The sequence below is a fragment of the Rhododendron vialii genome, chromosome 9a (assembly GCF_030253575.1).
Source record: "Rhododendron vialii isolate Sample 1 chromosome 9a, ASM3025357v1".
Classification (NCBI taxonomy): domain Eukaryota; kingdom Viridiplantae; phylum Streptophyta; class Magnoliopsida; order Ericales; family Ericaceae; genus Rhododendron; species Rhododendron vialii.
The window spans coordinates 7144267-7168887 of NC_080565.1; the positions used below are offsets into that span (position 1 = coordinate 7144267).

Sequence of the window (24621 nt, forward strand, 5' to 3'; positions counted from 1 at the left end):
AAAGTACTGGTTTCAACAAATAGAAAACAAGAAACAGAGAAGTGGCAGTTTTACCAAAAAAGCTGTAATGTAAAATCCATCAGTGCACTGGCCAAATCCCACCACCAATCTCTCCAATTCTCTCTCTACCAAGAGAGAGAAGAAACAGAGCAAGCACCCATTTGGGAAAATCATGACCCCACCCCACCATGCTATTGAAATCCCTCAACTCCTACACCATCGCACTAATGTCAGGCTTCGCTCTCCTCATCCTTCTCTTATCTGGGATCCTCGAGTTCCCATCAGTCTCTTCTTTGATCCCATCGGCTAAGGGCTATAGATTGCAAGCTAATTCCACGCCTGATCCCTTCAGCGATCTGTTCGGTGCATTTAGGAAATGGGATGCTCAGGTGGGTTGCTCTCAGTTCAGAGATAAACACAAGGCGTTGGTGAAAAATGGGTCGTTGGCATTTCAAGAAGTTGATGGTGAGTTGGGTTGTGGTGAGGTGGAGATGGGTCATGTGAGTGTTTTGGTGAAAGGGTGGACTTGGGTTCCTGATAATTTGGATAATTTGTACTCGTGCCGGTGTGGGTTGAGCTGTTTGTGGACCAAGTCGTCTGTTCTTGCTGACAAGCCCGATGCTTTGTTGTTTGAGACGGTGTCGCCGCCGGTTCAGGTAAATGCTGTTCAATTGTTACTTATTTGGGTATTTGAAATTGGTTCGCTTGTGGAATTAGAGTTATGTTGATTGGAAATGGCTTCTCTGCAGTATGTGCTTTTGGACGGTAGACGGTGGAGAGCAATTTGTGAAATCACAACCGTCCAAAAGTGTTTTTATTGGTTAGATTTTGTTGAAACTATTCTCCCCGCGAAGAGTCTTTTTAAAATATGAGCCATTGATTGTTGAGATGACCAACAAGATAGAGACTGCAGAGGCTTCTTTGAAGTCCAATTGCAGAGAAGCCGGATCCATGTGCATATGGTTGTTTCCAGATTACTTATATAGATCTTTACTCATATGATGATGTGGATCTTGGGAACACCCAAATATATCAATGTGATATTTTATTTTCTTGAACTTGGCTATTAGGTTGTAAAATGTTAATTTTCTAGTCACAAATTTTGTGATTTTGAACTGTGAAACCAAGTCTGGATATTCTTCCGTATTTCATTCAGCCCTTAGGATTTAGGATCTAGGACCTATAGCACTTTAACTTAGGCGCCTTATAATTCTACTTTCCCTGGCTATCTCTTCTTCTCAGTCCATTTTTGCATCAGAGGAATGTAAGTTATTTGCCATTTTCGCAGTGAATGAGTCAAAAGGGGCTATGGCCGGTGATTTGAAATTTAGTTGTGAAAAGAAGTTGCATGGTCATTCTGAATGGAGAATTCTGGATATTTTATCGAGGAAGGGTTTTGGTGAGAAATGGTCAAAGTGGATTAGAGCTTTCAAGTTCAGTATCGATGTTGCTAATCTTGTTAATGAAGTCATGAGTCATGACAAGGGAATTTGCAAGCTTAAAGTTCTCAAACATAGAAACATGTTAATTAAGTCATGAGTCATGACAAGGGAATTCGCAAGCTTAAAGTTCTCGAACACAGAAATCGTCACCCCCCATGGGCTTATTATGATTTGTTGACATGGTTATTCTCTTTTGGAGCTGAAATCTTAAGTCGTGTTATGGACTTTTAGTGGATACTGATGTAGAGCTAGGTTACCCTTTTTTTTAATCAGCAAAGAGCTAGGTTACCTTGGCTTTGGGTCTTTCCAGTTCTAGAACCGAGAATAGGGTTGCGGTATGCGACGTCTCCATAGTTGGGTACAATAGGGTAGGCTTCTAATTATAATTTCAAATTTTACTTTTTTCAAGTGATGGGCACCCATTGGAAAATAGTGTGTCTTGAAAACTGTTTCTTAAATGCATCTTCCCAAGATCTACTGTCTTCTCTAGTCCACTTTTTTTGCACTAAGAAAGTTTAATCATTCGCGAAAATATCCTTTGTCTTCGACCAACTCTAAACCTAATTTATTTGATACCCATCTGCCAAAATCAGCCGTCTCCCAAGTCCTCTCCACCCTTCCACCAGTCTGCCACCCATTTTCATGCTTGTTGATGTTTAAATAAACTAAAATATGGCATTTTTACTCACAATGCTAACTTTGTTAGCGTTATAATTGTCGAGGAATGAATTCAAGGGACTTTTTCTTAACGTTGTGTCTAGTTAACTAGTCTTAATTTCATAGTTGACATATCAAATGAAATAAATTTGTCCGTAAGATCAGGAAGGGACAAATAACATCACTGATGCATACAAATCAGTTCCTGTATATCTTTTGATCAGAATTAAAGTGTTCAGTTTTTAGTTGCTAGTAATTAGCTTGCTTAAATGGGCAAATATAGCACTACACAGAGACAAGGAAGGAGTGTGTTAGAGCTTGTTCCACATTGGTTAATTATCTCCTCCAAAACTAGTATATGAGCCTGGGCGGCCTCTCCGGTCATTGCCAATTGATTTGAGTTTGATGCTTTAGCAGAGCGCAACTAGAAATTATGGCATCATTAAACCTTTTCATGTCTAATTGCGGAAAGGGTTTATAAACCTCATTGTGTTCTTGGAGAATCAACAGCTTACCATGTATTTTGTGCACGAAAATAAAATATTGGGCTGGTGTGGGATGGTGGGTATAGTGGTGAAGGAGAACGAAAGGGCGGCGGCTGATTGTAATAGTTGAGGAGAGACCATTTCAAAAAGAAAATAGGTTTAGGGTTTGTTGAAGATGAGGGCATTAAAGGATTACATTAAATAAATGGGCAAATTAAGTAGGACATACTATAAGGGTTTTTGCTATAATAAGGACATAAATATTTTTCCCTAAAATCTAAAGGACATTCTGTCCAGGATTTACAAAAAAACCCCTCCCAAGATTGATCGGCGTTGACCAAGGCTGACCGGCGTTGAAAGTGCCTAAAATCTTATGGTACCCTATGAAAGTGCCTAAAATTTTAGGGTACCCTATATATATGAAAGTGTCTCAAACCCTAGGGTACCCTATGAAAGTGCCTAAACCGCTAAAATCCTATAATAGGAAAGTGCACCCTAAAACCCTATGAAAGTACCTAAAATCCTAGGGTACCCTATGAAAGTGCAACAAGATCGAAAACACGAAAAAAGACATATTTTGTGTTAGCCAAACAAGGCCCTTGTCTCATTTAAGACAATTTAAATGAAAAAAGATATTTTTTGTGTTAGCTAAACAAAGCCTTTGTCTCATTAAAGGCAATTTTGTCTTTTCACGGAATCTAGACTCTAAAATATTTTTATTAATGGACTTTACACGTCACAGAAACTTAGGTTGAACTAAAGCTCCTATGAGGTTGTTTCATTTGAACTTTAGACTAATATGCTGTAAATAAATTTACCCAGTGTGGAGAGTAATTGGAACTAAACAGGATTAATTACCATTCATATAGTATCACTCTTTATGTAATCAGAATTAAACCTTTTACTCTAAGAAACAAATGGCGGGAAAATAGGGAGCACTAAAATTTCACCCTTTTGGAATGCAAGATGTACCTGTTTTGAACTTGCGTTCCTATTGGCAAAACAATAGGCTATTTGCCTTTTGGGTAACATTGGATGAGATGGCCAATTCACCAAGATATAGTCTTCTCTCTTCAGGCAATTGATCATTCCCTAGGAAACCGAAACCATATTCTATACTTCAGATTAAACTACAAAGAGATCTATTCTAGCGACGTAATGCCCAAGAGAATTTGGAAAACCATAGCTAAGGATTCGAACACTCCCTAACATATCGACATGTAATGCTTGTGAAATCAGTAAGACATAGCTCCGAACTGAAATGGATTTTTTTTTCTTATCATCTGTTTGCTAGAATTTACATTCAAATGTCTAAACTAGCAAACCTCTTGAGCCCCTAGCTGTTGGCTATATGAACTTTGTAGTTTGAGAATCCTATTAGGCTTCTTAGTTGTCAAGAGTTTGGCACAGCAAAGTTAATCCTGAGAAAGGTTTAGTGAAGTGAGGTAACGGGAAGTAAAATCTGTTTTCTTGTAGGTGTTCATTTGACAAAAAGATTTTGTGGGATAAATAAGATATAGTTTAGTTTTGGAGAGAACTAATTTAATATGAGATACAAGTTTTGAGGGAAAACTAATCCTAGTGGAAAAATTAATGATGTTGGCTGCCTACAAGTTTATTGCTAACTAAACAAGCAGAAAATACAAGAAAGTTAGATGTTCCCATACTTTCCCTTTCCTTTCTCACCAAATGAATGGGTCCTTAAGGTTGTTGAGGCTTTAGAAGATAGAAAATTAGCAAGGTATTTCCTCTTGGAAGGTTCGGATGAGAAAACGATATTTTGAATGTCAAAAAAACATGTTGTGGTTTTAAATAACTTTATGTTTTGTCACTTTAGCACCTCATTACGTTGAAGGAAAAAGCCTTCACAACTGCATGTTGTATATGTCCCTATGGAAGAAATACTAAACTATATATGTCAGAGTAAACATATTTTGTTATTTTAATGTATTTGCGGATTGTTTAGTATCAAATATATAGTACTTTTGCAGAGTCTTACAAATCACATTGCGATTGGATTCTTGATTCCCAAAATTAGGATTAAAATTTTTTGATTCACTTAACCATTCTCGATTCAATAACTATGATTTTGCCCACGAACCCAGTCTTTCCATCCCATTGAATGCCTTTGCTTCAGTAAGTTCCTTTCTTCCTATCAATTCGACCAAACTGTGGCATTTGGCGAGTTCGTTGAAGTGGAGTTGAACTGTCATGTAGTCTCTCCCAAATGTTTCTTTGGATTTAGGGAAAAAAGGATTTTTTTTTTGTGTGCTTGAAGAAGGATAATTGGCATATTGCTTACGACGGAAGATAGTACTCCTGGATGTCTAGCCTGGAGTGTAGGGCTTCTAGTCATTTGCAGAATAACTAGGTAAGATTGAGATCGTACCACAGGGAATCGAATATAGCTTGTTCGGATTGTAGGCTTTATATGAGGTTTTCGGCATTTAGATGGCCAACTGTTGGTATTGCTTTGAAAAGTGAAAAACTAATGTAAAAAGACTAGAAATGAGGTTTGAACTAAGATAAAAAGGCTACAAGGTCTAGGACCTGATGACTTAGCCGTTTTAACCGTTACTTTCTAACAACTCTAGGACAAGACATAGACAATCTTGAACCCAAAGCACTCAATGTTAAAAGCCAAGGATAATCATGGATTTAGTTCGGAAATGACTTAAACTTGTCTGGTAAACATTTAATTCAAACACCGGGAGCGTTAAAAGCTCCAAGCATTGATTGTGCAAGACGAAGGTTAAAACTTCGGCCAACACACGATCAAAAAGGGTAACAGCTCTTTGGTTTGGCCGAATATAAGAGATTAGGTCTTTTCCTTACTAAACCATGATCAAGTCATAGAAAAACCATTCAAACCACTAAGTCATGGGGAAGAAATTACCCCATGACCGAGCCTAGAAGACTACTCAACCATACTTGAAGAATAAAGCATGCTACGAAATAGAGACATGAGATTTAACCGATAGAAACGAAAATAGACTTGATATTATGAAGGATCTCAACCGCGGCTACAACATTAACAAACGAGAAATTAACATACGACAAATACTTGAGTTCTTAAGGAAGCTAGCTTGAAATAAAGCTTAGAAAGCTATGGAGTTCTTAAGAAAATAAAAGACTAAAAGCATAAAAGTAAAAAAAGTGTGGATCTTGAAGGGAGGAGAGGGGTATTTATACAAAACCACCTCTCTCTCCACAAATATCCAAAAACTTGCCAAAAGTAGCAAGTATGCTTTAAGAGGAAAGTTGAAAAAGGTGGGAAAATGTAGATATTTTCCCAGGCGGTACCGGTACTGGCAATTTCACAGTACCGGTACCAAGCTTCAACGGGCAAGTTCTTCTGCTCTCTATTCAGCTGGTACCGGTATTGGGAATTTTCGGTACTGGTGGACAGACCCCTATCTTGTTCTTGTTCTGGTCTTGGCCCCAACGGCCCTCTGACGACCCGAGCACTCCTCAACACTTATTTAAACACCGCTCGGGACTTAGTGGGGAGTCGCCACGCGGCCTCGGATACTTGGATGCTTTTGAGAGTCATCTGTGGCGCTAACAACCGCCTTAATTCCCCGTTGTACCTGAAAGTAACAAAACACAACCTTACGTGCAATATTGAATAAAAACGACAACTTATATGTACAAACGCTACAAACTAAAGGACTTAAGCATCAAGATTATACAATCTTGGACGCTTATCACATCTCCAAGACTCCATTTCTTGTTTGTCATTTTTCTAGTTGAACGTCCCAATGTTTGACCAAACATGATATTTTCTGAAAAATATCCGCCACTTGAGGCGAGACTTTCTTTGGTAGTTTCTGTTGCATACAACTTACTTATTGGGGACTCAACTTGAGAAAACCATGTGATTGTGTGGTATTTGATGTTAAATGGAATTTGGTCGAATTGCACAAATATAAATAGCAAGTAAACTAAAACCAGTCACACAAAAGAGGACTTGTAATTTTTACCACATCCCCGATGGGGAGATGATCAAAGAAGCATGAGTCTACGTTTAAGTTGCAAAACAGAGAATTTTTTCTTATGTTTCCAGAAGTTCATTGTGTAAGGAAGCCCATGCCTGCCCCTATTCAGTTCCCTAAACTGCCGATGGAGAAGTATGCCATGTCTGTACTTGGTGATAATGCGTTTTATGTTTGGACTCCATCTTAATTTCTATTGTACTTGACGGCTTTTCGAGCTTCTCATACCGTGCTGTTTCTTATGTTATTAGAGACGCAATGGAGAACCGCTTCGCGTATACATGAATCTTGAGGCTGGCAGAAAGCGAACAGATCGCGAGGATCTGTTTATTAGTTATCATGCCGAGGATGATGTTCAGGCCACTTATGCTGGTGCCCTCTTTCATAATAACCGAAACTACCATTTGTCTTCTTACAAGAACAATGTAAGCATTCTGCTTCTACCTCCGACACCCTACTAAAATGCCTTTGGGGTTCTCTTTTTCTAAACTTGTCCCCTTTCTTTATCTTGGGCATTTTGATATCTTCGAATTTCTGCATTTGTTTGGATCATGGAATTCATAAGGGATTTATTAAGGGCCCATTTATTAGAAAGTGATGACGTGGCCCCTTCTGGGCCCATCAGAAAATAATGATGGAAAATTATTTGATGGATTAGCAAGAGGACAATGGAAACTGGAAGAAAATTTTAAAAGAAGTTCCATACTACTTCCATGTGATTGATTATGTGAAACATTCAATTTAAAAGTTACTCCCTCCGTCCCTTTTTTTGTGTCCAGTATTCCATTTTGGGCTGTCCCTTAATAAGTGTCCATTTTGTAAAGTTAGGGGGGTAAAAGTTGGTGTATTGTCTATTTTGTCCTTAAAAGTAGATTTTATTTTGAAAAGTTAGTGAGTAAAAGTGTAATGATGATGGGTAAGTAGGGAAAGTGGAGGAAAAAGTTGATGTGAAAGGTGTAATGATGATGTCTTTTTAATAAGTTGGAGTTACGAAGCAGGACACTTAAAAGGGGACGGAGGGAGTAGCCCCTATTTTTCTGTAAACTAGTCTTAACCAGCTTATCCTTTGAAACTCTCATTCTTTCCAACTATAGAACGTAATTTTTCGAAAAGAAATTTTCATCCTATTCGAAAGAAAAAGAATTCCTTTTGCTTGCATTTTCTATCATTTCATTTTCTATCATTTTTTCTCAGTATTCAAATGGACGCTGAAAGACAGGAAAATGATCCAAAGTCGAAAAGATAAATGTACCTTCTTTGTATCACTGTTTCTTATCTTTTCCTCTCCCCTTGTAAAATGCTTCCACAAATTTTGATTCAAAGACAGACTAGTTGTTTGATTGCAACAATTTGGTTTTGGTTATCTATTGTGTCTCTATTTGGTAGATAAGTTGGGATACCTAAAATTTCAGGATACACTGGTTTATTGGTCGTCGTCGCGTTGTCTTCCTCAAAGAAACAAACTTGCCATAGCTCTCCTCAAGCTGCTACCGCACCACTCATTTGGCAAGTGCTTGAACAACGTCGGCGGCCTAGATATGGCCCTAACTCTCTACCCAGACTGTGTTAAAGATAGAAACTCTGCCCCTCAATGGTGGGACCATTTACACTGTGCCATGTCCCACTACAAGTTTGTCCTTGCCATCGAAAACACAGTGACAGAAAGTTATGTGACGGAGAAGTTATTTTACGCCTTGGACTCTGGAGCAGTACCTATCTATTTTGGTGCTCCAAATGTGTGGGATTTTGTCCCTCCACATTCGATAATAGACGGGACTAAATTTGCATCGATGGAAGAACTAGCTTCTTATGTGAAGGGCCTTGCCAATGACCCTATCGCCTATGCGGAGTACCACGCGTGGAGAAGATGCGGTGTGATGGGTAGTTACGTAAAAGCACGTGCGGCAAGCTTGGACACATTACCGTGTCGGTTGTGTGAGGCAGTGAGCAGAAGGGGTGGGAGAAATGCTAGAGCCTTGTGAAGCTTTAACTGATCAATACTAGTGACATTTAAAAAAAAAAAAAAAAACTGATCAATACTTGCTCGGGTTTTTTGAATGTTCACATAGTGAGCTTTGAGTTTTATAAAATGATAGTGATTTCTTGTAGAAGCAAAATGAATTAGGAGCAGCTTATAAATGAAAGAACAAGCTTGAATTCATGCTTGGAATAACAATCTTGACAGGTTTGTTTTCTTCTGTGAGCACTTGTACTCTTCACTTTTCTTTTCTTTTTTTTAATCGTAGATCAGGGCGGTTCCGGAGATCCTTAAAAAAACCTCTAAAAAAACCCTCCAAATTTTAATTTCAGTTCCCGATCAAATTTTGATGATTCGAGCTGCTCAATGTGTTCAGAACGCGATTTTAAGGGTGTCCGCGAGAAACTGGCAAAAAAACTAGTAACTGGGAAGGATTTGATTTGAGCAGTTCTTTATTGAACTGTTCAATAAAGTTTAATAAAAAACTGTTCGGATGAAATTCTTTCCGGTCATTTTTTTTTTGCTGATTTCTCGCGGGTATCCTTTAAATCACGTTCTGATTACATTGAGCGGCTCGGTTCATCAAAATTCGATCGAAAACTTGGAGGAATTTTAAGAGGTTTTTTTAAGGGTCCCCGGAACCACCGTACCCCTCTAATCTTTTTCTTTTTCTTTCTTCTGGTTAATGGCTCTTCCCCTTGAATCTCATCTGAGCAACTTTGGATGGTCCGAGAGGAAGAGGGGTTCCGCTTTAAGGCACAGCGGCCTGCTGTCCCTCTAGTCCGAGACTCATCCCTAGCTCAAAGATTCAATCTAGGCCGTTCAAAATGTAGAACTCAATGATTAGAACATCTATATAAAACATATTTCTATTGGACATCAATTTAGTCACTGACCAGAGAACGTAATTCCTGATAAAATGGAGGGTAAATGTAAATTTGAGAATGTCCTTTACAATAACTTTCAAGCGATCATGATGTTACCGTTGTCTTATCTACTTGAATTTTGTATCAATTTCATACTAGCAAAGTCCTACAGTATGAATGATTTAGAATACAAAAAGTTACTTTTTTTAGCATAGGTTAAAACCAAAGAGTTACTTTTTTAGCATAGGTTAAAACCAAAGAGTTACTTTTTTTTTGTAAGCAAAGCTGGTGGTTAAATTACAAAAAAAAAAAAAAAGAACCAGTGAGGGCACGTGCTGGATACGCCATTGCATTTGCCAATACATCTTCATAGTTCCGTAAAAGAATTAATCGTGGCACAGTTAAGCTAGTGCAGACAATATGAGTTATGTCCAAAAAAACATCGCTTTTACATTTTCTAAAGCCTTAAAAGTTTTCAAGCAGTTCCCCTAATTAAAAAAAATAACCTAGCTAGATTTGTTTCCCTTTGTTTCGTCTTTATTCAAGATTAACTAATATCTACTAAAACTGTGGTTTAATTTTTTTTAACATCTAAGAAAATAAAATTTTGTTAACGAAAGATAAGGATTACAAGGATAAAGGGACAAGATCAAAATGGCATCACAATGCAAAGGAAAACATTCCAACTAGGAAAACTGTGGTTTAAGTTAATTTACGGTAATTGTTGCATTTTCCTTTTTACCATTCTTAGTGCTACAAGTAACTAACCTTAAGCTTAGAGTGAGTTCATGCTATGGACTAAATGATATTTTTGGTATTCAGTCTAAAAATACCCACTACTCAAAACAATGACATTTTCCATAACTAAATGGTATTTTTGGTACTTTTGTAAAAACGAGTGGTATTTTGATAGTATTAGTGACAAAAAAAAAAAGAGTTTAAGGTGAACTCATCCTAAGACTATATTATTGGGGAACCCCACTATACGTATTGATGGGTTCCCCACCGATGGGAACGCAGGGCCTGGTCCAAGTCCCGCATGGATATCTGAATGAAAAAATAAAAAATTGGATAGAGTACTTACGCATATCGGATTGAGTTAATTTTCATGGGACCCACTTTATTTTTAAAAAAAAATTAAATAATTTGGATTATCTATGTGGGACACAGAGCGGACCCTGCGTTCCTGTCGGTGGGGAACTCGTCGGTTCCGTTAGGTTTATCGATTATTGGGTGAACCCAAAAAACAAATATTTAGGGTAAACCTACAGTCAAGATCAACTTTTTCCTAACTTAGAATGCAAGTCTCAAATGATTCCTAGGCCTAAGGCTTTGACAAAAAAGGAAAGGGCAAAAAATTCCCGCAAACCTCCTGTCCAATCGTCCGTGCTTAACGGCTTTTTTAAGTTCCAAGACAGGGACTAGGGTCCTGCATTACCAAAGTAATTCCATATCCGTCCATTTTTTGGGATCAATTTTCGAGCCGAATTTAGGAAGAATCATGGCTCGAGTAGTGATGGCTGGTGACCCATCTCCAATTCTTTTTTCTTTCAATAAATTGAAAGTTCGGATCAATTTATGCACACCTCAATTACTCTGAGGAGACCAACTCTACCTTCTACTAACATCCCCCCAATACCCGCATCTTCAATTCTTCAATGCATTAGCTTACATTGGATTTGATCATTTTAACATGGTAGTTGGTACTAGTCTTCACATTTCTCCAAAGGGGATAGAACTGTGCTAGTGGCACAGGTAAATTAAGTACTGATTATACACATACTTTCTATAGGGCTCATTCAGGATCTCGCGAACGATCCGAACCGCTCATTTTTCTTAAAAGGTTGTTTTATGTGTTCTTGTACGAAATCATCTCAATCGGATATGGATAAAGGCTTTTTCAAAATTTACAAGGCTAATAACTAGTTAGTTTTGTCCTAAGAATTTGGAAAAAGCCTTTGCTGATATCCAATTGTAATAATTTTTATAGAAATGCATAAAATAATATTTTTTTTAAAAATAAGCGGTTCGGATCATCCTTGTGGGACTTGAGGTGGGCTAAGCAAGAGTTGTACTACCTGCCAAGACAAAGGAGTACATAGTCCATGCACAGATGATTTGGGGACCCATTGCGGGTCCCACAAACATTATTGAAGTCGTTCATTTTATCTAAAATATTTGATTTAGAGTCTTCGTAAAAAATCATTTCAATCGGATACCGGCATATCTCTTAAAAAAATGGATGCTTAGTATGATTTCAAGAATGAACTTGAAGACAAATTAACCCCGGTCAAGTGATTATAAAGTGTCTGCCTAACTTGAGTTTATTGAATTAACTGGGACTAGTCCAGTTGGTCAGGACTTCTGCATCTGACCTCCTAGTTAGTTGGCCAAGACTTTTGCATCTCACTATGAGGCCAGGAGTCTGAGTCTTTTCACCCACTTGTGGGTGTTCTTCAGTTGGGATTATTTCTCCTCCTAAAATGAGGACTTGTAGTTAGGTAAGAGCTTTGTTTGTTTGGCATTTAAGTTTAGTTTTGTTTAGTTTTGGTAGTTGATGGAATGAGAAATAGGTGGTTGGGTCGTTGGACTTTTAGTTATCTCATAAACTCCCGTACAATTGATATAGTGTCCCGTAATTTATACTTTATAGAGTACTTCATAATATAATCATCCCTGCTGGCTGCTATCGATTGAAAAAAATTAAAATTCCTCCTCCTTTTGGTTCACTGCAAGAAAACTCCAGCTGAAACTGGGGGCGGAAAATATCGTCCTTTTGTGCCCCCCAACTGTGCTATTCACACATACAAATAGAACACAGATCGCGCACAGATTTTGTGTGAGGTCCATTCCAGATTCCACACAAACAATTCGAGCCGTTCATTAATTGTAAAACATTTTTTAAGGGCTCCCACGAAAAATTAGCTCAATTCAATACCTATAAGTACTCGATCCAATTATCTAACTTTTTATTCGGATTTCGGGATAATGAAAATTTAGACAATTGAATCAAGTATCTGTAGGTATTGGATTAAGCTTATTTTTAACCGAGACCCTTGAAAAATATTTTACATTTAATGAACGATTCGGATCATTTGTGTGAAATTCATAGTAGACTCCACACAAAATCTATATGTGATCTGTGTTCAGTTTGTCTGTGCCAACAGACTTATTGTTTGTGCCCCTCATAAACGGATCATCACAGTTTACAATGGGATACAGTCCTCCCGAATCCTTGTAAATAGATTCGTATGCTATAAGTGAGCCTTGTTTGTTGTTTGGATGCTAATTTAGAAAGAAAAAAAATTCAATTCAAAAAACACTCATTACCTCTACATTCTAATAGCCCATTTTTGGACCACCACCACTTTGATGATTGAAATTGTTTATATTTTAGATCTCGTCAAAATCAATAATTACGTCAAAAATCACATTAATCAAATATTATTTGATATAATTTCAGAGCACAGTTATATTGAGAAAACAAAAGGGCTTACAACACAAGATCACAACCCATTAATGTGCTCTCAAATTACGTCAAATTATTCGATAACATGATTTTTGACGCGGTTAATGGTCTCAATAAAACCTAAAGAATGAAACGATTTTGACCATCAAATTGGACCTGAAAATAGGCCAACAAGATAGTTACGTCCCGTTCCGCTAAATTTGCTCCATTCTACTAAAATTCTTATTTTTAAGTATCAATTTACCGTTTTATGAGACATATCATTATTTCATTTCATAATATATCACTTTTAATTTAAAAAATAAATACTTATTTTTCTTAATAGAACGATTTCCGAACTATGGAGAGGTCCTCCTTTGCTTTACTTAGGCTCCGTTCCTGAAAGCCGAATAAGTACTTATTTTTTAAGAAGGCAATTTCAAGCTCAAAAATAATGAGCTTATTGAAATCTAAAACTATGCAATATGGATCTTGTTTAAGAGATCTCAATAAGATCTTTAATACGGTGCAAAAAAATTTAAAAATTTATTTTTCGTTTACATTATTTTTGAGTTTGAAAATATGAAATAAGTATTTATTTTTTAAGAAGGTGTTCTAGAACGGGCTCTTAGGCCCCCGTTTAAGAACCAAAATAAGCTGCTTATTTTTTAGGGAAATGATATTGGCACTCCCAAAATTGATGCAGGCACTCCAAAAACAAAAGAAAATGGCTTTGGAATTACACTGATTTTGGAGTGCCTGCAACAATTTTTGGAGTGCCAATATCATTTCCCTAAGAAGACAATTTCAAGCTAAAAAATTATGAATTTATTAAAATCTAAAAATATGCAATATAGATCTTGTTTGAAAGATCTTGATGAGATATTTTATACGATGCAAAAAAATTTTAAAAATTATTTTTCATTTGTATTATTTTTTAGTTTGAAAATGTGAAATAAACTGCTTATTTTTTAAGAAGGTTTTTGAAACGGAACCGAAGGAAGATGGGGTACTACGTTAAACAGTTCACACACACCCACTTCAGACACAGCACTGTCTGCTTAATCATCTCTGTTTTTTGTTTAAACTTCCTTAATTATCTCTGTCACACTCGAGACTAATTTGTTTGTTTATAATCATACACCTAAACACACACACTCTCTCTCTCCCCCCGAAGAAAAACACATTTTCTAGAGAGAAGAAGCTCACAATCCCAACACCAAAAAGAATACTAGAATATACGTCTCCAAATCTCGACTCTCTCTCTGTCTCTCTCTCTCCATCTATCTACGCGCATTATGACAGATTAGAAACCATAGACTGAGGTCGTGAAGTGGCAGTGAAACAGTGTTATTAGATCCGAGATGGCGGAGGTTCCCGGCGACGGAGGGGGAATGTCGCCGGCGGATGTTCTGGCGGCGCCATTGTCGGCGTCGGGATCGTTCAGGGGTTCGCGGCAGCGGAGAGCTCCGGCGCGGCCGCCGAGCATGGACGCCGACGAGTTCATGAACCTGCTCCACGGGTCGGATCCGGTCAAGGTGGAGCTCAATCGATTGGAGAATGAAGTCAGGGGTGAGATCCGGTGGACCTTCGCTTTGTGCTTTCTCTTTTTGTGTTGTAGACTTGTAGTTAGGGCGGATACACGAAGCGAACGAGATATTTGTTGATGCTTGGTTTGAAATCTATCTTTTAACAGTTGTAAAAATACGTTCGAGCTTGGCTTGTTTATGAAACAAGCCGATCTCGAATGAACCTTAATCGAGCCACAAACCGATCTCGAGCAATGTTCTAAAAATTGCTAGGCGCTGGTCGGACGGAAAGGGGCACCTAGCGGTAACCAGTCGGCCGTCTAGCGCCTATGCTGCCCAATCTAGGCGGTAGACCACCTCTTAGCACCTAGACGCAAACTAGTCGGCCTTGGCGGCCGACTTTTAGAATACTGATCTTGAGTGACTTAGTAAATCCAAACATCATATGTTGAACGAGCCGATCAAATAGTTTGTTTGAGTTTAGTTTGAATGCTTAACGAGCTTCAAAGAAGTTCAAGCTTAGTTTGTTTTTGTCACAAACCGATCATAGACGAGCTTTTAACGAGCGAACATGAGCTCGAACTCCAACGCGAACTGGTTGGTTTATTTATCAGCCGTAATTGTAGTAATGCTTGGGTTTTTTTTTGGTTGTCGATTTGAGGTGTGTTTGTTTTGTTTTTTTGCAGATAAGGATCGAGAATTGGGGGAAGCAAATGCGGAGATCAAGGCACTGAGGTTTTCAGATCGCCTAAGAGAGAAGGCAGTTGAAGAGGTTATGTATCTTTCTTTCGAAATGCTTTAGTTTATGAGGAATTGCCATGTTGATTAATGAACTCACATTTTCTTTCCAAGTAGGTAGTTTCATAAACAAAGGCTTTAAAAGGAATGCCACCTGCATACGGAAGGACTTCGTGCCGATCAATGAACTTGTACATTGAGTTTAGCGTATGCAGGTTGCTGTATTATTTTATGTAGTTGACCTAGTGGTGGTCTTCATTTTGTAGGCTTTCTTAGATTGGGGTTTTATGCTGATGTGTTGTGTTTTGCTAGTTTCTGAGGGGTTGCCATGTTGATGAATGAACTAGAATTTCCCTTTCAAGTAAATAGTTTGATTAACTGATGCATTTAAAGGAATGCCACCTGTATATAGAAAGAGGTCGAATAACCGAAAAAAGCCACATACACTACCTTATAGTGGGAAAGAGTTACGTGTTATGAAATTGGTCGAGGAAGGACCCTTGAGTTCCAACTATACAAGCTACTAATAAAAGACTTCTGAAGTCGAACTTTGAGTCCATCAAAATGCCGCAGCTGCCTCCTTTCCAGACAAATCAAATCAAGGGATAATACACCAAAGACGGGAAGGAATTTAAGTCGATCAACTCATAGATTGAGTTTAGATATGCAGGTTGCTGTATTTCTGATGCAGTTGACCTAATGGTGGTGTTCATACTGTAGGCTTGTTCTTATGCTGGTGTTGTGTTTGGCTTTTCTGAATTAGCTGATGGTGTTCGCTAATGTAGTTCTCAGTGCAACTTAAGTTTATCAAACATATTTCTCTTTAAACTTCACACATTAGGAGCTGTCATTTTATCTGATACTTCTCTCAAAATATCCGCTTCAGAGGATCTTCCATTGTTGTTGTTTTGTCTTTCCATTGGCACTTTACGAACGAGGTTGTATTGAAGTTGGTATGTTTCTGATGTACATAATTCATCATTGCAGATGATTCAAATGTCGTCTTTTTTGCAAGTGTCATATTTATGCAGTTGTTTGCTGCCCGATTGCCTTCTCCCTAGAATTAGTTAAATCGAATGGCTAATGGGACAGATGTTAGATGGCTGGTAGGGATAGTTTAGCTCCGATGGGGTGACCTCCCCTTCGCATGCAGATTCCAAAAAGTTTCAGCCAGTTTTGGATTTGACTTCTTCATATGACTTGGACTTGCGTATCCCAAACCTGGAGCAGCAATAATTCTCAGATAAACGAGTCATCTTTCTGTTACAAACTTCTAGTGAATGGTCGATAGCCACTGGATATGGAAACTAAGTGCTTTGCCAAGTATGGCCCTCCCCTTCATTGGAAAGGGTCAAGCGTATTCCTGTTTGTTAAAGCATCCAACTCAATACTAATTGACAATGAGTGGAAAGGCTGCCCAAGCTCATATACTAATTTTGGAGGAGATAATTAACTAACGTGGGACAATTTCCAACACTCTCCCTCACGTGCGACCCCTGACTCGTACGCGGAGAGGTCAACAAAGGATTTGGAACACACAGATCACAACGAAACAAAGTGCAATTATGGCACAAACAAAGGGGAAAAGCCTCCGAAAACCTAGCTCTGAAACCATGTTAAAGCATCCAACTCAGTACTAATTAGCAATGAGTGAAAAGGCTGCCCAGGCTCATGTGAGGAGATAATTAACTGATGTAGGACAATTTCCAAAACTGTTCTTTTTATTATTCGAAAGGTCTTGACTTTGGTATCAAAATTGAGGGAGCTCCCATTCGACAATATTGCTAATTCTAGTGTTGGTTACGGTGTCAGTATCCCAGCTGATTTTGTTGGTGGTTATTAGAGGTGTCAAATGTGCCGTGCCGGCACGACACGACACGGGCACGGGGTAGCACGGCACGTCACAGGTACGGTATTGGCCTGGCACAGCACGACACAGCACGATTGTAGTGGGCCCAGGGCACGGCACGAAAGTTGGCACGGCACGGCACGGTCGTAGACGGGCACGAAAAGTGGACAGGAATGGCACGGCACGACACGACACGGTTCTAGCAAGGCACGGGCACAGGCACGAGCATGGGCACGGCACGAGGCACGGGAAAAAAAATTAAATAAGCCAAATGGCTTTTTTTTTTTAAATTTTTAAAAAATTAAACAATTTCTATTCCGTTAAAAATATTTGTTTACCTTTTTTTAAAGGTAAACAACTAAGATATTTAATTTTTTTTAAAAAACAATTTATTAAAAAATCATTTTTTTACTTTTAAAAAACTATCAAATTTTATTCGGTAAAAATATTTGTTTTGTTTTTGTTATTAAAATTAAATAGGCTTTGGACTTTTGGTTTGCAAATTTAACATTACAATACAAGATAACAAGTAAAATTAAAAAAACTTATCAAAATATTTATGGTGCAAGAGTAATTTAATATGAAACCAAATGTTAGGGTAGACTAAAACGACATGACTTAAAACGGCCCGGCCCGGCCCGATTCGACATGACACGATTAAGTAAATGGGTCGGCACATCTTGACCCGATTGAAAACGGCATGGCACGACATGATTTAAGAATACGGGCCGGCACGACACGATTTAAGAAAACGGACCGGCACGACATGACACGATTGAAAATGGCACGACACGACATGATTTAAGAAAATGGGCTGGCACGACATGACACGATTTCAGAAATGGGCTGGCACGACACGACACAATTGACAAATGGCACGGCACGGCACGGCACGACACGATTTAAGTAAACGGGCCGGCACGGCCCGACACGATTGACAAACGGCACGGCACGACACGACACGATTTAAGTAAATAAAGTAAACGGGCCGGCACGGCACGGCATGAAGCACGGTTAGCACGAAGTTAAACGGGCCGTGCCGTGCCACCTCTAGTGGTTATACTCCGTTGGTGGTTGTGAATTGTGATTCTCATTAAACAATATTTGCTGGATATGGTTTCAGTGCAACAACAAAATTGACCTAGTGTTTATCTAGGAAGGAATGAACATGATTGTGGCTGTCAACGTAACTAGAAGGGATTGGGTTTCTGCAGGGAAGATGGACATTATTATGCAAATTGTCTATTTATACAAGCCACTAAAAATTGAATTCATAAATCCATTGATGTAAGTTAGATATTAAGTTTCTGGTCAAACTGTTTCAATGTGAATGATGGTTAAGAAAACATAGAAAAAAATTGAAAACAGAATCAAATATGCATACATGCGCTTTGGGAGGAGAGAGAGCGGAGAGACAGTATTTGGGTAAATATTTGGTTGCAGAGTGTTTTCTTTACAGTATGTTTTTTTTTTTTTAACAGCGTTTAATGTGGAATGGAAGCTGACATTTTCGGTGCTTCTTTTCATTGTAGCTAAGTGAAGAATTGGCAAAGGTTGAAGGAAAGCTCAAGTTAGCAGAATCTCTTCTAGAAAGCAAAGTAAGCACAAAACCCATTCCATTTGTTGTATCTTTTTTCCTTGGTCTAACACTCTGATACTAACATCAATGTGACATTTTCTTCTTGCAGAATCTTGAGATAAAGAAAATCAACGACGAGAAGAAGGCCTCTATGGCAGCTCAGTTTGCTGCAGAAGCCACTCTCCGAAGGGTTCATGCTGCCCAAAAAGATGATGATATGCCTCCCATTGAAGCCATCCTTGCACCGCTGGAGGCTGAACTCAAACTTGCCCGTCAAGAGGTTGTGGGTGTTCCTGTTTTTGATCATTGATTCTTGATGGTGTTCCCTACGCAAACAACTGAAATTGTTGTTATCCCAAGGGTAAACTGACTGGATGTGATTTTTCCTTTCAGATTGCAAAGCTGCAGGATGACAACAAGGCGTTAGATCGCCTCACCAAATCCAAAGAAGCTGCTTTGCTTGAAGCTGAGCGGACTGTTCAGGTTGCCTTGGCAAAGGCTTCCATGGTGGACGATCTTCAGAATAAGAACCAAGAGTTGATGAAGCAGATAGAAATTTGCCAGGTATGGTGGTTGACGGCGCTGATTTTCTTCTAAGTTCATTGAATGTTTGGGTGTATAGTTGCAGGATAGCGTGTTTTATTAGCTTGTACATGTAAGTATGCCTAATGCATTGTTATATCAGGAAGAAAATAAAATTTTGGATAAAATGCTCCGCCAAAAGGTTGCTGAGGTTGAGAAGCTTACCCAAACTGTGCATGAGCTTGAAGAGGCTGTCCTTGCTGGGGGTGCAGCTGCAAATGCTGTGAGGGATTACCAGCGCAAAGTTCAAGAGATGAATGTAATGTCCAGTGTTTATTGAAGAGCCTTGGTTTCCGTCAATACTTGCCTCTAAACATTCTTCCAGTTGAGATGCTTGTCAATGATTCTCAAAATTGGATTTATTTGGTTATGTTTTCCAGGAGGAGAGAAAAACTCTTGATAGGGAGCTCGCACGTGCAAAAGTGACAGCAAATAGGGTGGCTACAGTTGTAGCTAATGAATGGAAAGATGCTAATGACAAAGTAATGCCCGTGAAGCAATGGCTTGAGGAAAGAAGGTTTTTGCAGGTATTTGCTGGTTTCTGATTGATGGTTACGTGGAAATGTTATTCTCTGATATTTTGTTTTAGCATCTTGGGAGACGTAAAATTGGGTTATATGGATTTAATAGGTACAAGTTATAACCAAAATGTGTTGTGACAGGGAGAGATGCAGCAACTCCGGGACAAGCTCATTATAGCTGATAGAACTGCTAAATACGAAGCTCAGTTGAAAGTAAGAATCTGGTTTCCCTATTGTAGCTATAGTTGTTCACCATTTTTGGTAGTCATGTTTGGAATTTGACAATTTCTTGCATTTTGTAGGAAAAATATCAACTGCGACTCAAAGTACTAGAAGATATTTTGAGATCATCAAACAGTAGCAATCGTCTCACCTTAGAGGGAAGTAATATAAACAGTGGCCCTTCACGTCGCCAATCTCTGAGTGGAGCTGATAACATCTCTAAATTGGCCTCCAATGGCTTTTTGCCCAAGAGATCTCCATCCTTTCAGTTGAGATCGACCTCATCTTCTGGTTCCAGTTCAATATTAAGGAATGCAAGAGGGACTTCGAAATCATTTGATGGCGGTACACGGTCATTAGAGAGGGGTAAAATCCTTTTGAATGGAACATCTCCAAATTTTGATCTCGAGGGCATGAAGGATGCTGCAACCACTAGTAATACCTGTAAAGAGAATCCAGAAGAAAAAGCCCAAGACTTACCTGCAACGGATACGGAGGATAGTGTGCCTGTAGTGTTGTATGATTTGCTACAAAAAGAAGTAATTACTTTGAGGAAAGCTGGTCATGAAAAGGATCAAAGTCTTAAAGACAAGGACGATGCAATTGAGGTTGATTTTCTATCCCACTGATGTCAGGATTCTCCTTTGTATTTCCTTGGTTGAAGTTGGATTTTGCTTCTTTTTCAGATGTTGGCAAAGAAGGTTGATACTTTAACTAAAGCGATGGAGGTTGAGGCCAAGAAGATGAGAAGAGAAGTTGCTGCCATGGAGAAGGAGGTAGCTTCTATGCGCGAGGATAAAGAACATGAAAACAGGGCCAAACGGTTTGGGAATTCCAAGGGTCCTGTAAGCAGTTCTCAGGCTCTGCCTGCAAGGTATGGTATATCTTCTTTCCTCACACGTGCTGACACAGGAGGAAAATAGTACACTTGGATTCCAATTGCATGATGTCTCGTGTTGGTCTTTGAGTGTAGTAGCTTTCTTGTAGTTTTAAGCAGCTCTCCCTGCTTTTTGTCCATTATAACTAGACATAGCATTTTATTTTATTTTATGTCGATTACTTCCCATAAACTGAGAAGAATACTTCAACTGGTTGAATGACGTCGTGGGTACATAGAGGAAAAGTTTAATTATTTAAAGGCATGTTGAGTAGTTGAGGCTTGAGATGGTTGAAGCTGAGCAGCATGAAAGATAAAAGAACCGAAGCATGCAGCCCTGGGGGTTAGAGCTGCTTAAGTTACAAGAAGTCCTTTAGGCTTTCCGGCCCATGTACACACCTCCCTATTTTGGATGATTAGCTTTCTTTCTGTTAGGGCAATTTGGTACCTCAAACATGGAGTATGGGAGAAAAGAATGGAAGATCCTCCATATTCTCTTTTTGAATATAATAAGAGAGAAGTAATTGAATTGGGAATGAAAATAGGCAACAGTTGGATAAAAAAAGAGATTATATTTGAAATGAAGAGGGAACATAGAGATATGGAGATGTTTGGTCGGAGTGAATATACTTATCAAAAAATGGTTGGAGTGAATATGAATAGCAAAATCCTCTTAGTTCACATTTTGAATAAAGATTATATCTTGATCCTCTAGAGTCTAGAGTCGTAGGGTGTTGGGTTGGAGATGCTCTAATGAGATTCTGATTAGTGAACGGGAACTTTTAGCATCTACTTGTTTGAAGTTTCAAGTACCGAATGATGTTCTCGTACAAACGGTTGTTGTTAGTATTTTCTTTTATAATGTTAAGACTCGTAAAATAAAATTAGTGTCTTGCTCCATAATGGTTTTTGGCTACCAATAGTTATATGTCATCCGTTTTGTGAATAAACATAGTTTACTTCAATGGTATAGTAGGAAAAAAATTCTGTGTAAAGTGTAAACCCCAAAATTTTGCTGGACTGTTTGCTCAAAAACCTATGAAGATGGATAAAAAAGAAGTGAACACATAGAAACAGCTCTAAACATCCTAGAATTTGGTCTGGAAGTTGCGTTTGTATGTCTCGATGATTCTCAATTTCTCCCTCTCTGAATGCCCTCATGTCATGCAATATGGGCGCTCATAGACAATGTCAAAACAATTAGCTATGAAAGTGTTGTTATACAACAAATTTCTAGTTTATTGAACAAATTAGAGATTTGCGAAAGTACTCATCTTTTCCAAGACAAGATAGTCTAATGTTTGGCATGTTGTATTTTTTAGGATTGTGATCCCATGTTTATTGAACCTTCCAAACACTGCTTAAAGTGGTGTGATTGTTTTGTTCAGATTATTTTGTCTTCAAAAATTTAACGATAACACACAATTCTCTTGTGCAGAAACACGGGACGAGGCGGGTTGATGCGTAGCACCCAATAATAAGAAGCCCCAACGACAGATGGAAGGAGTAATTCAGCACGGGCCTTTTCTTGGGTCATTTCCCTCTTCCTCTCCCCGATTTCTCCTATTTAGTGGTTGATTCTACTGCTAGCATGCCAGTGGTCATTTATTCCGAGTTTAGCAAGAAGAGGAAACTCGAAATCAGAAAAAACCAGTGGACGATGTTGGTATGCTTCTGACTTAGACTGCTATCCTTTTGCTAAGAAATCAGCAGAGCACGAAAGCAAGGATACAATGTTGATCAGCTAACCATTGGGGGGATTAATGTTTGCGTGGTCGTAACCGTTTGTTGTATAGTTAGCTTGTGGGCGTTTCCTAATATTATTACTTCTCATTTGCGGTCTAAATTTGTTATCTGCTGCTAGCATGGGTGTCGTTGGTTCAGTTTTGTCAATGTTCTGGTAATCAGATGAAGCTCACAGTTCCCATGACTGTGTCTGTGATTAGCATAGACTTTGTTTCTGAGTTATATACACATGTCTACACTTGAACAGGAACATTACAGTCCTCCAATTTGGTCCCCGGAAATCTCCCGGAGTTCGAAATATGTGATGGAGATTCACTTGGATTTGAGATTCACCTGAACGTGCAGGATTCACACTTCAATCATGCATTTTCAAGTCCGGAAGGTTTTCGGGACCTAATCTGTTCCGCTAAAGGTTCTTTAAAAAGTACTTATTTGCAATTTTTAAGCTTACAAATAATGGACTCAGTGAGTCAATTATTTTTAAGTTTGAAAATTGCAAATAAATACTTATTTTTTAAAAACCCTTATTGGAACATAAAACTCTATCCGTTTTGTTTGCGTTGACCGTTATATTGAAAAAGATGAATCTGGGCTCATAGTCTGGTCTTTGTTGGATCAAACTATTCTTTCTGTGCCACTTTGGCCTTATGTTTTGTGCCAGATGGGGTTTGCCCTCACCATTTTTCTTTTTAATCAGTACCAATTTTGTTATAAGCACGCTTATGGTATGTGTATTCAGGGGTGTTTCCGGTAGTGAAAATTTTGTAGATTTTTATTTGTGGTTGAGAAGTTGTTTGGTGTTTCCGATAGTGAATAAATTGTTGAGAAATGTCAAGTCGTTTCTGGTAATGAATAAATTGTTGATAGGTTTATGAGTAGAGTTATTGTAGTAAAAACAATTTTTGTTAGACCACTTTTTTTGTTAATGAAAATGAGATGATAAAATGTTGAAAAAATTTTTGTTAGTGAAAATAAAATGCTAATTGCATTAATTTTTTTAGTAGTTTTTGCCAGCGGAAAAGGGGCCTCAGATGCTTGTGTGTATACCTCAACCCTTTTGTCTGTCTTTTAAGTGATGCTTGTGTGTAGTTTCAATGCTAAACCTACTTTTATAAAATGTTATTTAAGCTATTTAAGTATACTAATTAAAGTAGGAACCTAACAATCATGTCACTATCACCTAACAAATGTATTGCAAGGTTTGGTTGGTTAGAGAAAATGGCAATGGATGGTAAAATGTTATTGTTGGTGCCGAGCCGCATCCGGCCATTCATCTCGGCACAGATGGCTCGGATTGAATTTAAGCGCATATATATCTAAATCGTTTATTATTCGGTTAAGATTCACGTTGTCAATTTTTAAGGTGAATGGCCGAATCGGCTGCTCGGCACCATTGCCAAACACCTCTACTTGGTAGCATCTCCCAATCCCACAAGGACATTTAATTCTCCAAATTTCCTTTGTATCCCCTTTTTCATTTAACTTCCCTTTGCACCGTTGGACTTGCTCTTACATGACAAGTGCCTGTTAACTGTTTTTTTTTTCCTTCTCTTTTTTAAACGTCACTTGTGAGGGTTCATATGCTCTTATATTTTTTAAAATGTTGTGAATTGTAGTTTTAAATGTTTTTATGTTTTTTAACATGTGACTTCACAAGATTAATTAAAGCTGTAATCTTTTACTTTACCATAACAATAATTCTGTTTGACTACCGAGTCACATTTGGCGAGCACATTTTAAATATCATATGATGGGTCAACAATTTGTTGGCTGAATAAATCTCATTGGCCATATATTTCACCAATGTATTAGCAATACATTACGCGATGCGCAAACGTGTTCATCTAATATGATCCTTAAATGAGATCATCATAGTATTGTTCAATTCAAATTAACTCTAAAAGTAATACAAAACAATGGTGCTAATTAATTGATAGATATTTGGGGTAGGATCAAACACATATTATGACTATGGATGTAGATTTCTCGGTACACTTTTTCAGTTCATGTAACACTACACTCGCAAAAATACCACTTACTAATGAATCATATCCATTATTCCAGCAATCAAAATTTGTAATGCTTTAACGTTTTGAACTTCACCAGC

General features: G+C 38.2%; 2 protein-coding genes across 3 annotated transcripts; both read left to right on the forward strand.

Annotated features, from left to right (window-relative positions):
- LOC131300078 (alpha-(1,4)-fucosyltransferase-like) lies at nucleotides 1–8777 on the forward strand. Its single transcript, XM_058325736.1, has 3 exons — nucleotides 1–656; nucleotides 6831–7004; nucleotides 7992–8777. Exons 1-3 carry the CDS (start codon nucleotides 189–191, stop codon nucleotides 8559–8561), a joined length of 1212 nt encoding a protein of 403 aa, XP_058181719.1. The 5' UTR covers nucleotides 1–188; the 3' UTR covers nucleotides 8562–8777.
- Nucleotides 8778–13989: 5212 nt separating this feature from the next.
- On the forward strand, nucleotides 13990–22761 carry LOC131300904 (microtubule-associated protein 70-2-like). 2 transcript variants are annotated; one of them, XM_058326922.1, is made up of 11 exons: nucleotides 13990–14443; nucleotides 15087–15172; nucleotides 18520–18585; nucleotides 18676–18846; nucleotides 18960–19130; nucleotides 19252–19407; nucleotides 19529–19675; nucleotides 19811–19882; nucleotides 19972–20499; nucleotides 20578–20765; nucleotides 22207–22761. In XM_058326922.1, the coding sequence occupies exons 1-11, from the start codon at nucleotides 14236–14238 to the stop codon at nucleotides 22244–22246; spliced, it is 1833 nt and encodes a 610-aa protein (XP_058182905.1). In that variant the 5' UTR covers nucleotides 13990–14235; the 3' UTR covers nucleotides 22247–22761. The 2 variants fall into 2 exon arrangements, with proteins under 2 accessions (XP_058182905.1, XP_058182907.1); XM_058326924.1 differs by lacking the exon at nucleotides 19252–19407 and having other exon boundaries at nucleotides 14018–14443.
- The last annotated feature ends 1860 nt before the right edge of the window (nucleotides 22762–24621 follow it).

What these genes read in the sequence shown, in the direction of transcription:
- LOC131300078 (XM_058325736.1), top strand. Translation starts at nt 189, where the DNA reads ATGCTATTGAAATCCCTCAACTCCTACACCATCGCACTAATGTCAGGC. An exon ending in CGGTGTCGCCGCCGGTTCAG is followed by an intron (nt 657 to 6,830) that starts GTAAATGCTGTT and finishes TTATGTTATTAG; the next exon opens with AGACGCAATGGAGAACCGCT. An exon ending in TGTCTTCTTACAAGAACAAT is followed by an intron (nt 7,005 to 7,991) that starts GTAAGCATTCTG and finishes CTAAAATTTCAG; the next exon opens with GATACACTGGTTTATTGGTC.
- LOC131300904 (XM_058326922.1), top strand. Translation starts at nt 14,236, where the DNA reads ATGGCGGAGGTTCCCGGCGACGGAGGGGGAATGTCGCCGGCGGATGTT. An exon ending in TCAAACTTGCCCGTCAAGAG is followed by an intron (nt 18,847 to 18,959) that starts GTTGTGGGTGTT and finishes TTTTCCTTTCAG; the next exon opens with ATTGCAAAGCTGCAGGATGA. An exon ending in ACAAGGACGATGCAATTGAG is followed by an intron (nt 20,500 to 20,577) that starts GTTGATTTTCTA and finishes CTTCTTTTTCAG; the next exon opens with ATGTTGGCAAAGAAGGTTGA.